This window comes from Primulina tabacum, chromosome 5, assembly GCF_025594145.1.
Source record: "Primulina tabacum isolate GXHZ01 chromosome 5, ASM2559414v2, whole genome shotgun sequence".
Classification (NCBI taxonomy): domain Eukaryota; kingdom Viridiplantae; phylum Streptophyta; class Magnoliopsida; order Lamiales; family Gesneriaceae; genus Primulina; species Primulina tabacum.
In genome coordinates this window covers 14,269,430-14,283,310 of record NC_134554.1, presented here as the reverse complement: position 1 = coordinate 14,283,310, position 13,881 = coordinate 14,269,430, and the positions used below count along the sequence as shown (strand labels likewise).

The window sequence follows — 13,881 nt, the reverse complement described above, 5'->3', positions numbered from 1 at the left end:
CCACTTAAATTGATTTAATCGATATTTTTTTTAAAAAAAACTATATATCATTTTAGTCGAACCGAATTTCAGTTTAATTCAATTTCATAAGTTATTTCAGTTAACCCGAGATTTTGTTCACCCCTAGTAAAATGGATTTTGTTAGATTTTTCAAAGTAGGTTAATTTCTCGTATTGTTTTTCAAATTACTGTTATTATCATACATAATTTTAATACAGTTTTTAGAAACAATAACACATATTCTTTATTTTTCGAAACAATAAAAACATTTCCTTAACTCATTAAAATAGTATAACAATAAAATTCTACAAGTGTAAATTTTTAGATCTAGTTATTTATCAATAAAGTATGGGTATCATATAATTCATTCTAAATTAAATTATTCTCTCTCTCTTTTCATTAATCCCCATAAATCATAGATCGCATTAGTTTCCAAATATGTATCTATATTGGGCCTCAGAATTTAGAAAGCCTTTTGGGCCTTAAAATAATAAGCCAGCATGCAAAAGTAAAAGGCTAGAGGTATATAAAACTCAGTCGAAATGACCGAGGGACTGTCTCCTGCTCCAGGGAAGAAGAAGGCGGTGCATTTGTGATTTGTTTGCTGGATCGGCAGCAACAATGGTGGAGAAGGGCGGTAAGGCGAGAAAAGAGGAGGTCGTTGAAAGAGAGTACACCATTAATCTGCACAAACGCCTCCATGGATGGTACGATTACTCTCTTTATGATTGTGTTTTGAAAATTAATATTAAAGATTTAGATCTGTCAGAATTAAAATTTATTTATTGTTCATTGTTGACGGTTTGAGGTAAAGTTTGATGTTTTGCAATATTTCACCTTTGCTCTTTCGTTTAATTCAAGTCGGTGTTTCGTATATTTGTCGTTTCGTTTTTTTACTCTGGCTTAAATAAGGTGATTTTTGGGTGATGGTTGATGTTTTCTGTACTGTTTTAACTTGATTGGTGTTATTCTTTTGCTCTGTATTTTAGTTTCTTCTTCGAACTGAGGCATTTCTTGAGTAGATTGGATAAAGGTGAATTGGTAGCGTTTCTGTCATTATTGATCTGAAACTTGGTCCGAGTTATGTTAGTCATTAATAAATATCAAAGTTCAACGTAAATTCATTTTAATGTTTTAGTAGCTTTTCGATATAGTTGACTCTCCTGCGTGGTCACTGTTTCCAGGAACATTACTGAGAATGAGCTATAGAATTACCAGGAACGGAAACGGTAGCACTTGATGATATGTGAACAGCATTTATGAAGAATTAATGATATTAGAACAAAAAAGTTTAATACTTTGTCTATTTGACTCCCCCTGCTGTAGTCCTGGTGATATTGTGCAGTTACTCTAGGTGATCATCTAGCTAGACAGGTGGTAACTGAGTGGTGTCCGTCCAATACTGCATCAAACTATTTCCACTATCTAGGTCCGTATCCCTTGATGGCTACGACAAAAAATTTCTACTATCTAGAGATATTCCAGTATGATGTATAGTTACGGTATTTCATGTGTTAGATCCCAAATTGATATTATTATTATTTATCATGTTGATATCTGGTGAACAAGCTAATTTTATATTTGTTGCTCTATCTTGCTATGTCTTGTGTCATCACATTAGTGTTAGTCGATAAACATTAACACTGCTTATCTCTCATTATACCTTGCGTTGCTGTGAATATGAGTATTTGATTATACTCTGTGTTGCCTTTGTATTATCCAATCTGAGTGCAGCACCTTCAAAAAGAAGGCTCCTACTGCAATCAAAGAAATAAGAAAGTTTGCCCAGAAGGCCATGGGAACCACTGATGTCAGAGTAGATGTGAAGTTGAACAAACAGATATGGAGTCGTGGAATACGTAGTGTGCCTAGGAGAATCCGTGTCCGCGTTTCCCGGAAGAGAAATGACGATGAAGATGCTAAAGAGGAGCTTTACTCTTTGGTGACTGTAGCTATAATTCCTGAAGGAGGGTTGAAGGGTTTGGGCACCGTTGTCATTGCAGATGAATGAACTTTTCCATTTTTAGCATTTTCTGAAATTTTGATATTCTTCTTCAAAGGTTTATCGTATTTTAGATTTTTTTTCTTCATAGTTTTGTGATAAAAAAATTCATAATTTTTTTTATTATTTGCAAACACTCTTTAGGATTGCAGGAAATTTTAATTTTGGACTAATATTTTAAAAATAAATATGTAAACTTTAGACGAAGACGTGTCTTACTGCGAATCTAAATAGAATCATTTATTTTAAAAAAATGAAACAATCTTGAAATTACTCGGACTCACCCTGGATTTGTTGGTCAAATGATTATTTCATTATATGTTAGATAAATAACGAGAAACCTAAAACGATAAATGCATCTGATTAATGGTAAAACTAGAACATCATAAAGTCATTCTTAAAATGCACAATCTTGCTAGTACAGGATTTGAAACTTTCCCTAGTAAAAGGTTCTAAAAAAAATGAAGGTTCCTCCAGATTGGCGAAAATGAATAATCCATGGTAAATGTATCTTGCATCAGGCTAAAGAGCGCGCAAAATGATAAAAGGCTAAATTTGACTTCAAACTGAAGTGATTCTGACAAGCTTGAGGTTGTAGTAAATGTAATTTCAGGGAGTTGCTGGGAATTTAGTTAGGTAGGACCCAAGATTCATGCTCATCTCAAAAGCAAGTCACATGGGAGAACAGAGGATAGAACATGCATCTGTTCTGACCCCTGTCTTCTCCTTGATTAAATTCTTCCATAATTTGATGCTTATGTTTCCAACCTTTGTTTAATCAACACTCGTCACCATTTCTTGATTTGCTACAACCAAGTCTCAAAAATATCTTGATTAATTGACACTCTACAAACGCTGAATCTAAGTCACACATGATGTGTTAATCTTTCCGGCTATTGCAGTTGTGTCGAGATTTTTTAAAAAAAAAAAGTGTCTTTTTTTCTTTTTAATATTGAATCGTGGCATCAAATGCGTGTAAACAAAACGGTAATGATCTGTTGATGATTTCGTTTGACTAGAAGCTACTGAAATTTGGCCATTTTTTCAAGAAAACAATCCCTAATGATAACATAATTCGATTGCACATAGAATTGTCTGCGTCAACAGTACCCTTTTTTTCTGTATACGAGACTACTGTTCTTTCACTTTCGATGCCTGAATGCACATATCTCAACCAGTACATTGGATAGACTCACTAAAATTGTAAGTAAAGTTGATTCAACTAAATGTGTAGTTTCTCTCTGATTTATTGCATGTTATTTGAAGTTTGAGGCATCATTGATTCAATATTGTTGATTTCTTATATTAAGATTATTCATGCACTCGTCAATTGCATACATTATCTTAATGAAGAAACTATGGATATCCATGCAAAAAACGGGACGTAAAAATGTGTACTTTAATTTGTATGATCTCTCCTCAAAGAAATGACACATTTTTATGCGAAAGCGTTTACAATTCCTTCAGTAATAAAAATCACATTTTTAGATAAAAACACAACTCATATTGCATCGTTACAACCACATAATTACACATTTAAAATCAAATGTTTTCTTGAATTACAAACAGAAATTTAACAAGTGCGCAAGGGAGAACCGCATAAACAATCGTTGTTGGCGAAGGAGGAGGCCTCAAGACGATCGAACGGCGACCCTGTCGGAATCGGACCGCAGAGGTGGTTATGGCTCAAATCCAAGTGACCTATGTACCTAGCCGAAGATAGTGATCGTGGAATTGAGCCTCTCAAATTGTTGAATGATAAATCCAGGGCCGTGAAGTAAGTTTTCGGGCCGAAGACATCGGGCAAGTTCCCTTCTAACGAATTCCGACTCAGATACAAAATATTTAGGCCTGAGCTGCTAAGTAGGCTCGTTGGTATTTGGCCGGAGAGTCGATTGTTGTCTAGATTTAAGGTTGATAGAACCCTCATTGAACCGAGTTGATCCGGGATTGAACCGGTTAGCCCATTTGATGACAAATCCAAATCTGCCAGCCGGTGAATATTGGCAAAAGAACTGGGGACTAAACCGGTAAGCTTGTTCCGGCTGAGTAAAGCCCGGCTCATCATGGCCAATTTTCCAATATCTTGTGGGATCACGCCGGAGATTTGGTTGTTGCTGAGGTCAAGATGCATCAAGCTGTTGAGGTTCACGATGGAAGCCGGGATCGAACCGGAGATTTGGTTGTCAGCCAAATTCAACACTCTAAGTCGGTTTAGCCGGCCAATATCCGCCGGAATATGGCCGGATATTTTGTTCCCGATAAGGTCGAGGATCCGGAGGTGCGGAAGAGAAGCGAGGCAGGTTGGAATCTCGCCGGAGATTTCCTTCCAGTCAGCGAGGACTAAGGTGGTGAGGCTATCGAGCTGGCAGAGGGAGGAGGAGATTGAACCCGTCATGTATCCAGAGCGACCGCTCTTCTGGATAACCTGGTCCTCAGACTCTCCACGAAGGATAATGTCCGCAACCATTTTGGTGTCCTGGTCGCAGCTGACGCCGTACCATTCGGTGCAGCAGTCAGCGCCGGACCATGTGTTGAAAACGCCGATGTAAGGCTCGGTGAGTTGCGACTTGAATTGAAGCAATGCTGCCCGATCCGAAGGCGAGCAGGCGTTCACGACGGCACTGACGGCCATCAGGACCGCCAATGTGCTGACCAAGAACTCTCCGGGCAGCTTCATCCCTCTGCAAGTGAACGTACGTGTGATTATGGTGAATATGTGAAATATTGGGGAGATGGATTCGCAAGTAGTGCCACGTTATATAAGTGGCCGCGGGGACAAGTATGCCCCTAGCGAAAAGGTTAAATTACGAAAAAGACCTATAATTTTTTAGAAAATATAAATTTTGATTCTTTAAATACTTTTTTTAAAAAAAATTCTTGGTATTATGTTAAATCAAGAATATCCTCAAGTACACACTTAAATGGCATCAAACATAGACAATCATCATACGAGTAACAATCGCACATTAAATAAATACTCTAAACATGGGAGCAATTTAATTTAAATATGGAGTTATTATCCATTAAAAAAATACAAAGTTATATATATATATAAAATAATATTAATTTACATTCAATACCTCGTAAATCGATATTTACATCAATTATATTATAAAATTTTGTATTCAACATATTATGATATTTTGACAAATTAAATTTTTGTATTAATTTTTTTGTGTGTTAAAATTTGATATATATTTACTAATGTATAAAAAAAACATTGACATAATGAATGGGGTGGTTGGTTTGAAATAAATAAGGATATAACAAAGCATGTGACTAGAAGCTAGCTCACTGCTGCCATATTTTCTGTATTGGACACATTATTAACGACTTTATGTTGACATGGAATCAAACGAATACAATGTAATAATGTACCCAACATTTTGAGTTGTAATGTGGGATTTTGTAGATTCAATTAATGGAAACTGAGAATTCTTGTTCTTGTCTGTAACATAATAAAAGTTGGCTTAACTGGCTTTTAGGTATTTGTCAAGTGTGGCATGTGCTTGTGATTGCACATAAAAAGATGCATTAGTACATGTGAGACCACAAAAGACTCCTTTTGTAAGGTGAATGAATCAAATCAACCATGTTCCAATTACCAAGATCCCTAAGTTACTAAACCACGCGGTGTGTTGATTAGAAGTTGAATCTTGGTGATTATTTTCTGAGATTAAGATAAATAATTTCCACTTGTTTTTCTCAAAACACACATTTCCATCTCACTTTCACGTATGAAACTCTGGGGAATTTTCCATCAAATCATGATAAATTAAGAACATTCCAAAGAACTGAATAATCACGTGCCTCTTATCAAATGTTAACAGAGACAAGCCAATGGCAATTTGAATAGTTTAAAACTGATGTTCTTTAACAAATAGCAGTCAAAATATTTGATACTCTGCAACTTAAGCAAAAATATCTTCAGTTGGAAATGGTGTCTCTACGCTTCTGCAGTTGCTCATAGTTTAGCTGCCTTCACGCATTGCCGACACTAAGTGACAAATTCAGACATCTAACGTAGGTTTCTACCATCGGAATTCGAATGGTACCTCCACCGAGCGATTTGCTTTTACAATCAAGCAGAGCTTCTGGAGGCAACCCCGCTTGTTTCCGAGCCGAATACAAGCCAATCGCCCTTGCATTTTTACTCGAAAATTGTTGAAGACTTTAGAGACAGCCGATTTTAGCTCAAAATATGAAGATTTTCTTGAATAAGTACACTGTTGCAATCCCTTTTATTAAAAAAAATATAATATATAAGCAGTAAAAAGGCATATATAATTCAATCCAGATGTTAACAAAGTTTACTCTCAAAACAATGAAACATGCACCACTTCAGGCAATTAAGCAACTCATTATTGTATTTGAGTAAAAAGGTCGACAAGAAATGCTTCGTAGTTCATAGGACACAAATGACGGATTGATTTATGAGAGGGAACAAATGATAATTGTCAAGGTCGTTGTTAGATTTGTAATAATTGCATATAAACCCAGAGGACAATAATGTAATGGCAAAAAAGTTAAGTGGATAGAAGTACGAGTGTGGATTGTTTTAGAAAAGAGGTGGAGTGGGGCTAAGCCATCTCCAACCCAAAATTCTATTTTAAATTAATTCTACTCTAAAATAGTGCAGTTTTTGTATCAAATACAATATTCATCTCCAACTCATCTACTTCAAATCTTACTCTAAAAAAGAATATTCTCGAAATATTTTTTTTTATTTTATTTATCTCATTTTTTATAAGTTGTTAAATATATATTTTTTAAATTTAATGATATAATTATAATTAAATTTTATATTGAATATATTTAATATTATATTTTTAATAAATGTGATAATATTACAAAAATGATTAATTTAATTATTTTAAATATATTATTGAAATCTATATTATACGAATTGAAATAGTTATTTCTATTGGTGAAATAAAATTAATACATGACATTAAATTAAATAACATATTACAAATACAACTTCAAATATTTGAACGATCATATTCATCCCATAAATGATCAATTAAAGCATTTCGTAATGCATAATGAACGTCTTTGTCTTTTATTTTTTTATATCGAGCGAGAAATTCTCGAAATCTGATATGCTCATTGACAGTCATTTCTATCATTGGAGTCGGTGCTTCCCTATCATCTTCAATCGGTGCAGTTGAACATGACAAAGGATTTAATGAAGCAAGATAAAAATTTCACTAAATGATTCAAGTTTGATCATGTTTGGCCTATAATGAAATAAATGGAGAAATTTTCGGCCAACGACAGTGCACCGATACCAGTATCCAAACAACATGTCACAAATGTGGATTCATCACAATCGGATACTCAAGAACCAGAATCTCCAATATCAGGTTCCCCTGTAGTGAATTCATTTTCAATTAATTTAAGCAGTGATGAAAATGCAGGTGGAACTCCATCTCAACGACCTCTTGGAGTGAGAAAATCCAAATTAAATAAAAAAAGAGAAGAAAATGTTTTGGAATTAATTTCTACGATGAAGGAAGGACATCGCGAGCTTATCAATGTATTGCAAAAAGGATCTACCGATATGCAACAAAATTATGATATTAAGCTGTTAGCATTGCAAAATGAGCAAAAAAAACTAGAAATTCGACAACAACAAATAGAATTGGCTAAAATTCAGGAGGAGAATAAAGTTTTGTACATGGATCTAAGCACAATTGACGATCCAGAAATGCGTCAAATTGTTCAAAATGAACGAGCAAGAATTATGCAAAAAAGAGATGCAGAACGTCATCAACATGAGGGCAACGTATTTGGAAAATATTTTGGTGATTTTGGAGGATCTGGATCCGATTTTTCAAATTATTGATGATTTAGTTTGTTTATCTTTTATTATATTTGCATTTAAATTATCTGAATTTGAATTCGTATTTTTATTTTAACTGTGTACTTGAATGTTTAAATATTATTCAATAAATCTGTGTGTTAGACGTTTAATTATAAAATTATTGTAAAATACTTTGTAAATTTATATAATTAAATATTTTAATTTTTATGATTTTATATTTGATTATTAAAATTATATAATAAATATTATCTAATTAATAAATAATATATTAAATATTATACTATTATTTAAATATATCTAATTATTAAATTAATATAAAAATATCATATTATTATATAAAAAATATTTATAATTCTTAATATAAATATTTATAATTAAAAAAACAAAAAAAAATTTAAAAAAAGAAAAGAAAACAACTCTGCGGCACATTTGGCGCCGAGGGAATGTGGCGCAGAAACGGTATTTTGCTGCTTGGGTTGGAGATACCCTAAATATGTGGAAAGAGTTCGACCAGGTCGATGATGTTTGGGCTGGAGGGGAGACAGAAATACAAAAGAAACCAGTCGTTTCTCAAAATGATCAAGGACGTGGGAATGGAAGAAATATTCTTCTTCGCACGAAGTTGGCAACCGCTAAACAAGGAGGAGATGAAGGAATTGCAAATATCATGTTCTGTAAATCGGGAAATCCCTAGAGAACGACCACTTACAAGAACTGATGACAACAGGGGATGAACTCACCGATGTTCATTTCATCCCCACCCCATTTTTTTTTTCCGAACACCAGGAAGACATAGTAACTACTTGTTCAATCTTTTCTCAAGCAGAACAATTCAGAAGCAAGCTAACTTCATATTAGACTCACTGAGAGAATATATGTTCCTCTCCTGGTGAATGCTAGCAACCCTCTTTTCTCCATCCTGCATAATCAACGAAAAAGTTGTCCTCATATAAGAGAAATAACACATCAACTCGAATCATATAATTGAGAATGAAAATAAGAAACCTCTTGCCTGAAGTATTCCCGAAACTCTGACTATGAAGGGTGCACTTTAACTACCACAAATCTGATGTGGATGGTTGATTGATTGAATTATATTTGTCAATTACAAGTTGTAATTTTTTAAAAAAATAAGCAAGTATTGCTTTGATAATTCAAGGTTTCTAGATGACACTGAAAAATATTGATTCTTGAGGATACAAACTTTAATTTGGAGATATTGTTCCTGATGGTGGCGATTTTAAGCTAAATCATACATAATTTGATCGCCGACTTTAAATTTCAAGAAGTCAGTTTAGGGCAGTGAAGGATACGGCCCGTAATCAAGTCCAGCATGCTTTGACTTTGCATCATCAACCTGAAACCCCAGTGGCTGAAGCAGGAAAAGAGGCTGAAATAAGCTTGGCAGCAGGTCTAAGTAAAGAATACAAAGAAATGTATCTAATTTGTTAGACCATTCATTTCCACAGACTCAACTCCAAAATTCATAAAAGGTTGCAACCATTTACCTCAACTAAGTGCAAATTGACAGCTGATGCGGCACAAGATCTGGCAATACAACCTGTATTTCCAAGTATATGTCCAGAATAAGAGAAATCTAAGAGCCAGCCTGGTGATGTGGTTGTCTGGGATTCGTTTGGTTCACTATAATATAAATCAAGTTTCATTTTGGTTCATTTGGATTTAGGTGTAATTTAAGGTTCTGACATGCTTTCAGAGCAGGGGCGGATCAATCAATTTTACCGGCAGATTCTTCCCAATTCTTCTTTTAATATACTTAATTCATGTACATAATCATGACCTATAAATTTAATTTTTTTTTTGTCAAAATATCTAGCAAGCCCAAGTTGCAATTATTTATGAATCATGATATACTTATATGGTCCATACAGATAATCAAGACCCATAAAATTTAAATTTTATTTATTTTTGTCTAAATATTCAACAAACTCAAGCAGTAAGTATTTATGAATAATAAGTGGGTTTTTTTTAGAAATAATATTATTTTAAAAAGTATTCATTAAAATATAACAAAATTAGGAGTGTTATCAAAATATTACAATCCGAAATCTGGTCACGGACTCTAAGAATCCGTGAGCTCTCCTTCTCTTTTCCTTATTTTTGTTTCGTTGGCCGAGCACCGAGCATCTTTTCCTTTTTTTTTTCGTTGGCCGAGCACCGAGCATCTTTTTCCATTTTTTTTCGTTCGCCGAGTCCCGAGCATCTTTCCAGCACCCATCTTCAGAAGTTTCCATTTATTCAATAGCGTAAGTTTTCGGTATTTTTTTCAGAATATTCAGAGGGAACGATATTATTTTTGTTTATTGTATTTATTATTGTTCGTTAATTGTATTAGTTTTAAGTAATAACAATAATTATAATATTAATTGTATTATTAGAATTATAATACTATAATTTAGAATTTTTGCATTGCCGAACACTTTATAAACGCATCATAGTAGTTTTAAGTAATAAAAATTATTGTACTTAATTTAATTATGAAAATTATAATATTAATTGTAGTGTTGGAATTAGTTGTAATATAAATTGTGTTATTGGAATAATTATAATATTAATTTTATAATAATAACTATATAATTATAATATTAATTGTATAATTGTATAATAATGAACGCATCACGTAAAAATTGTAATAGTTATTATTTTATTGAAATAATTATAATATTAATTATAAAATAATAAATATACTTAATTTAATTAAAATAAATGTATAGTTTTATAACTATTACTAATGTATTTATTCTAATAACTATTACTAACGTATTTATTATAATTACATGTTATACATTTTATAATAAATAACTATTACTAATGTATACATTTTATAATAAATAATTATTTCTATTAAATAAATATTACTAATGTAAACGTTTTATAACTATTATTATACTTAATAATTACATGTTATAATAAATAACTATTTTGTAAGTATTAAAATTACATGTTATAATAAATAAATATTATTAATGTATATGTTTTATAACTATTACCATATTTAATAATTATTATTATTAATGTATTTATTATAATTACTTGTTACGTTTTATGAAGTATTATTGATTTTTAAAAGAAATTATTTAATTACAGTAATTAGTTTTAGTACCAATTTGTTATCAATATATAACTTTTCTTTTTTCGAGCCGGAAATTGTAAATAAATTTCGTTTACTATAAAATATTTTATTAAATTTTGTTGATATAAAATATAATATTTGTTAACTAATGATTTTTTTGTTTGTAAGATGGCTGAAAATACGGATAACGTGTTGTATTTGTGGGGTAGACACATATCAAATAATATCAAAGCTGAAAACATGGATGCAATAATTCCGCCACGCCGGTCTGACAAATGTCTTTGGAGATTGCTTAATGCTGGGATTCACCTCCGTGTCCGCATATCTCTTGCACGCATGGGCTTCTATGGTGTCATTCAGTGTGATCCTATTAAATATTATGATAATCATTTACTTACAGCCATTGCAATGAACAAGAATTATTAATAAATACAAAATTTTAATACACAATTTTGTAATTACATTAATAACTTCACATGTTATGGTTTAAAAATAATGTACAATACGTTATTGTAGATCTTTTACCTCTCACGTTGTCTCTCCCTCGTTCATGGCTGATCCATCTCGTTTCTTATGCGTGTCGTGCTATCTCTACCAGCCTGCCTCTTTTGTCGACGAACACCATTGTGTTGTAATTGGAATGTAGGTTCATCCCAATATTGTTCATCATGAATAGGGTAGAATCTTCCATCGTATGTGTTCATGTATTCGCTCAATGTAAACCATGGTTGTACAAGCTGTGCGGGATTCAAACCAAACCATTTCGCTGCACATATAACATGTGAACAAGGAATTCCAAATATTGTAAATTTACCACATGTGCATTCACGCGTAGAAATGTTCACAACTTGTATGTGATGTTGACGACTCAGTCTTCCTCCTGTCGCGACGGATGCTGTTTTATCCCTTTGGTCAAATCTTACTACTCGATGTTTAATTGACTTTTTTGACCACATATCAAATTTAGAGTATGCATAGTCGGTCCATGGTTGATTTTTTTCCAGCATCTTATCACTTTGCGCTCGCCGTTGAATGAAATAGTGCACGCAACGCTGTAAGGTCATCTCCACTATTGCAGTATTGGAAGACGTCGCACCCCTTTCAACACACCATTAGTACACTCGGACATGTTTGTCAGTCATTATCCCTCGTCCTCCATCCACCATCATGAGCCAATGACCATTTTTATTTTCGAATGTTTGACAAATACGTGAAATGTGGGGCCCTTAGCTCATAATCGTTATTACAATGCAATCTGATTAGGGTTAACTAATTACAGCAGAAAACGAGTTTTAAATTTTTTTACAATGAGCCCGAAATATTTCTTCTATAATTTAAATACTAAAAATAGTATTTAATCTCACATCATAAGCATGCCCACACGAAATCATAACCAATCATATACAAACAACTCATATCCTCGGGACATGCCCCGGTATATAAATACATATACATATATACTGGGAACAAGACATAAACATAAAACCTCAGCCCAAACTGTGGCTCCCTCCAGAAGTACCATCTCCGGTCTCCTGATATCCTGGAGTACATGTCATTGTCCACACACAAAGACAACAGCAGCCCCCCTTGGGGGTGAGCAAAGCTCCGTATGGAACAACCAATCATATATACCATAGATATCTAAACAATGATATATGGTATGCAATGCATGTATGTCGTGGAGGTATCAGGTCAAATGCCCATCCACTGAGCACATGTCAGAATCAAACGAATCGCTATCAAATCAATGTTCGAGCTAGTACACCGGCCTCAATAAGGGATACTCGTATGATAGCGTCGACAAAGCGCCATCAAATCCCAAATCTCATATCCAATCATTGGGGCCACAATTGTCTATGCTTTACGGGTCATATAATACCAACATAGCAATTGTGTTCACAAAACCCAGAATCCAATCAAATCATATCAGGGTATCCAAGGATCATAGCTCAACGTGCATGTCATGTATCGATGTATGCATCAAACGATGTGTGTTAACAAAGCATTTATTTTATACATTGATATCTCAATCTCAATGTCATTATGACACATCAATCAACAAATAAGGCATATAGACACGTATTCTTATTCCAATCAATCAAATCAATCCGACATATATCATATAATACAGATACATGTCGTATGTTACCCGGTCGCAACATACCTCAATTTTTCGTTCCAGTCGATGTAGCTTGAAGATATCAGTATAATAATCTATCTACATCAATAACATATTCATTTCAATCAATAACTTCATTTAAATTCAGTAATACAAGTTTCAAATATCTTTTGAAACTTTGAAAATTCATATCAAATTCAAATCATAACATAATTCAATTCCGACTTCAAAACTTAGTTTTTTGTCGGTTATTCTACCGTATATATTTATCAGAATTAATAACAACTGACAAATATTTCTTCAATATCAATCAAACGATTAAAATTCTCCAATAATAATAAATTACGAATAATTCAAAACAACATCACTATAGTTTTCTCTACTTCGTTAAAATCATACATTATTCAACAATCTTCAATTTCTGTATGATTTAACAATTTATCGGATTTATTTCAGAAATCAACGAATTTCAAATATCACCAAAACTATAAAATTTATACCTCAAATCGAAGATCTCGTGTCAGCGATTCTAAAACTGAAGTCGATTCGTCGATTGGATAAAACGATAAGTCGCACGATCGAAAAGAAAATCGAAACTCTATTTCTCTCTCACCTCACGTACGTCTCTGTTGCTTGCTGAGGTTCGGTGGAATTGGACACCGCCTCATGTTTCAATTTTTATATTTTTTAATTTTTTTTAAAAATTTTTTATATATATTATATTATATTATATTATAATATTATATTAATAATAATATAATAAAATATAATATATATTATTTAACATTTTAACACCGGTATATATCTTTGGACCAGTCAAACGATCAAATTTCTCA

The 13,881-nt window shown here is 32.9% G+C and overlaps 2 protein-coding genes and 1 long non-coding RNA gene across 4 annotated transcripts; 1 reads left to right on the top strand and 2 right to left on the bottom strand.

Moving 5' to 3' along the window:
* The first annotated feature begins 530 nt into the window (after nt 1–530).
* On the top strand, nt 531–2,072 carry LOC142546885 (large ribosomal subunit protein eL31-like). The gene is made up of 2 exons (XM_075654847.1): nt 531–707; nt 1,735–2,072. The coding sequence occupies exons 1-2, from the start codon at nt 622–624 to the stop codon at nt 2,009–2,011; spliced, it is 363 nt and encodes a 120-aa protein (XP_075510962.1). The 5' UTR covers nt 531–621; the 3' UTR covers nt 2,012–2,072.
* Nucleotides 2,073–3,387: 1,315 nt separating this feature from the next.
* On the bottom strand, nt 3,388–4,747 carry LOC142546884 (uncharacterized). The gene has a single exon (XM_075654846.1). The coding sequence runs from the start codon at nt 4,680–4,682 to the stop codon at nt 3,576–3,578; it is 1,107 nt and encodes a 368-aa protein (XP_075510961.1). The 5' UTR covers nt 4,683–4,747; the 3' UTR covers nt 3,388–3,575.
* A 3,541-nt stretch (nt 4,748–8,288) lies between these two features.
* On the bottom strand, nt 8,289–9,586 carry LOC142544836 (uncharacterized). 2 transcript variants are annotated; one of them, XR_012820115.1, is made up of 3 exons: nt 9,341–9,586; nt 8,838–9,245; nt 8,289–8,751 (listed from the first exon to the last, which is right to left on the bottom strand). It is a non-coding gene; the product is annotated as an uncharacterized LOC142544836 (long non-coding RNA). The 2 variants fall into 2 exon arrangements; XR_012820114.1 differs by having other exon boundaries at nt 8,289–8,744.
* Between the last annotated feature and the right edge of the window lie 4,295 nt (nt 9,587–13,881).